Source organism: Fukomys damarensis, unplaced genomic scaffold (assembly GCF_012274545.1).
Source record: "Fukomys damarensis isolate Sample0158 unplaced genomic scaffold, DMR_v1.0_HiC HiC_scaffold_10, whole genome shotgun sequence".
NCBI lineage: Eukaryota > Metazoa > Chordata > Mammalia > Rodentia > Bathyergidae > Fukomys > Fukomys damarensis.
In genome coordinates, this window is record NW_022900922.1 from 17,526,750 (window position 1) to 17,530,001 (window position 3,252).

Consider the following 3,252-nt stretch of genomic DNA (forward strand, 5'->3'; position numbering starts at 1 on the left):
AAAAAAAAAAAAAAAAAAAAAAAAAAAAAAAAAAAAAAAAAAATATCAAACCAAATAAAACTTCAAGTGAAAAAGTCAAAGACAGCCTATACTTAGTAACTCAGACATTGAAGCACTTAAACATCGATTCTGTTGCGTACACAAGATGTATATACAGAGATCAACAATTATCATTAGTTGAAATATTTATAATAAACATTGATTAAAACCTATAAGAGCATGGATAAAATGAGCTGAATGGATATTAATACAAGGCAATGGTATCTGGGAGCAATCTTTGAATAATATTTTATTAATGAACACATACAAAGTGAATTCATTCATGGGTTTCAGAGTACTCTTTCCACACATGCATGGAACATAACTGTTGTAAAAGATCAGTGACTACTGACAAGGACACAAACCAAAGGGAGAATTATTTTTATACTGACAATGCAATAACATCAATAGTCCACATGTATTTAAAATACATTAACATAGTCTTCTGTCTTAAAGTAAAGAAAAATTCTCTTTTGCTTTTTCTGTCTTTGGATTATGTATCTTTCTCTGTTCCCTTACACACACTCACAGTAAGAAATTGAACTTTAAAAGCTCAGGAGAAAATGAATTAATCACTCACTTTAAGGGCTCAGGAGATAGTTTTGTGCCAGAAAGGTTGATTTGCATCAGGGCTAGAGAACTACTAAAAAACTGCTTGAAAGACGGGGGCACTTCTTTTCCTTTCCTGAAAAGACATAGGAGGCATACAAGTGGTTATTTCCAGCAAACTTGTTTATTGGTTATTCAGACACCACGAAATAACCCAGTCTCCGTAGAAATGTAAAGGTAAAAAGAACCAAATACATGTCTGCACCCTACGTAAGTAAACCCAGTCCAGTCCTACTACATGGATTAAGAATGGTTAAGACACATCACCAACTCCAAAAAACCATTTATTCTGTTCTTTTTAGCTAATGAAGTCCACTGAATATCAATCCTTGGGGAAACTCCATATTAAGTGTTAAAAAACAGAAAGTAAGAAATGTATATTTTTCCATCAATTTAAGAGTTCTCCCACTGCCATCATCAACAGCAACTTTAAATGTAGTAAGCCTGAGATGCAAAAAGACTGAGACCTGGTGTAGAGCTGAGGACTAGCACAGAACTCCTGAATGGCAGGAGGCCTGCTGGACAAGCTGCCTAATTAGCTACTACATCCACACTGCAAATCTAATTATTCCAGACCAGATATTAGAATAAAGAAAAAAATGAAATGGCCATACCCTCCAATTCATCCCCCTGCTGTTACAGTGGCAAGTAATTGCATCAAACCACACAACTCAAGGACAAGTTAAGAGTCAACACTATACAGATCTAAGAGAAAACAGAATTCAAGAGTCCACTTGAACCAGGACTCAAGAACACTTTGCTATGTTCTACCTTACAGAATTGATGGAAAGACTGAATAAGTCATTGTATCTAAAGCACTCAGCCTAATGAGTGATAAGCAAACAATGATGGTGAATCCTATTCTGTGGAAGGACTCAGAATCGCAGGGCAAGGGCATCCTAGCAGCCTAGCTCATACACATAATATTTGATAATATTTTGTTCAGAGGCCTGAGGAAACCTGTCAATATTTGACATGTTAAAAATAAAAACGTAAAGCAAGATAATTTCAGGCTACTTAGAAAAATCTATCAGAATCTCTTTTTTGAGAAAAAAAAATCCAAGTGAGCTGGCAGCATATATGATTTTAAACATTTTAAATAACTCTCCATCTAGAGTGGTACGGTATTAGTTTATACACTTCTGGCCATTTTTTGATAACCAAATACTGTTAAATGGTTGAGTATAGCTTTATTCCTACTACTTTGTGTTAGTCTGGACTGTTCCACGGTTTCCAACTATCGACTCTTTCTGAGGCACAATGAGGCACTGCCACCACAATGACAGCGGGATCTGCTCCATGGAGTCCCTGTAACCAACGGGATGTGAAATGACATGATATGTTCCACTTGCCAAGAAAATCTTCATCAGAGAGCATGTGCATTATCACAGTCCCTTTTTCCTCTGCAACATGGCTGTCGGTGCTCTTAACAGAGGATACGACCTCCAGGGTAAATTGACATGGCCAACCTTGAATGATGTGTGGCAAAATTACTACTGCTAACAACCATGAAGATGGGCAAGTGGGTGTCACAGTTGGTGGTATGGTCGTGATCACTGCGGAACAACCCCACTTACCCTGACAGGTACAGTTATGAAATTATCTGTAAACAAAAGTATGAACAGCCTGGCTAGCAATCCACACTTAAGTGTAAATGTAGTAATTTTAACATAATTACTAGGGGCTTTCCATGACTATACCTAGGTAAGGTATGGGGTATTAAACCGTTTAATCATAACCTTTCATTTGGAAGAAAAAGTAATTTGTTAGCACAGTTCTGCTCTGCAAACTTAACAGCTCTACTGAAGACCAGTCATCACAGAACTCGCACTACTGTGAACTTAAAAGAACTGATTATACAAAGACCTTTACAGGCTGTGCTGTCATCTGATATCTCAGGTCCCCTGTCAATTACAGCTCCACCAAAGCATGGATTTCTAAGCTGCCTTCGAGCATACAAGTTGACCAGACAGCCTCAGTGACTACTCTTAATTAGCCCTTCACGCTCAAAATAAAGTATCTTGGAAGTTTCTCAGCTTCTCCTTCCCTTTACTCCTAGACGCTACACTTTCTGACCTTTCTCCATTGAGGGATATGTCCATGTTTTCACTACTGTACAGATTCACATCATTGCTGAAGTCATGGACCAAAAGTACTTTAAAATATAGATAAATTTGCAATGTATATTTGTGGAATAAAACATGGCACAAAGCTGAATTGTCCAAATAAGTGAGGTTTATATACTTGAATATTTGATGTTTCTAAAGTGTAGTAATAAATATGGAGGAATCTCTAATTCTAAGTAATATTCTCATGTTATTAAAGAACACAAGGACTACAGTACGGTGACTTGTGGTCACAACTGTGAGTGCCGTGTTGATCAGTGCTGATGACTCCACACTTACAGAGCCCATGTACTTTCCACAATTCTGCCATAGTCCCTTCTCCATTCTGACTTTTTGCTATTTGTGAATCTTACAGCTCCTAGCCTATTGCCTTACTTTGTAGAGTTTAAAAGTCAGCAGGGAGGGCTGGGGATTTAGCTCAGCGGTTCGGTGGCCTGCCTCACAAGCGCAAGGACCCAAGTTTGATCCCCGGCACCAA

The 3,252-nt window shown here is 37.8% G+C and overlaps 1 protein-coding gene across 1 annotated transcript in view; it reads right to left on the reverse strand.

Moving 5' to 3' along the window:
* Carmil1 (capping protein regulator and myosin 1 linker 1) overlaps positions 1-3,252 on the reverse strand; it is a 303,045-nt gene that overhangs the window by 112,580 nt on the left and 187,213 nt on the right. The window contains exon 16 of the mRNA XM_033761782.1: positions 620-724. Within this exon, the coding sequence (XP_033617673.1) occupies positions 620-724 (105 nt within the window). The remainder of the gene's footprint in view (positions 1-619; positions 725-3,252) is intronic.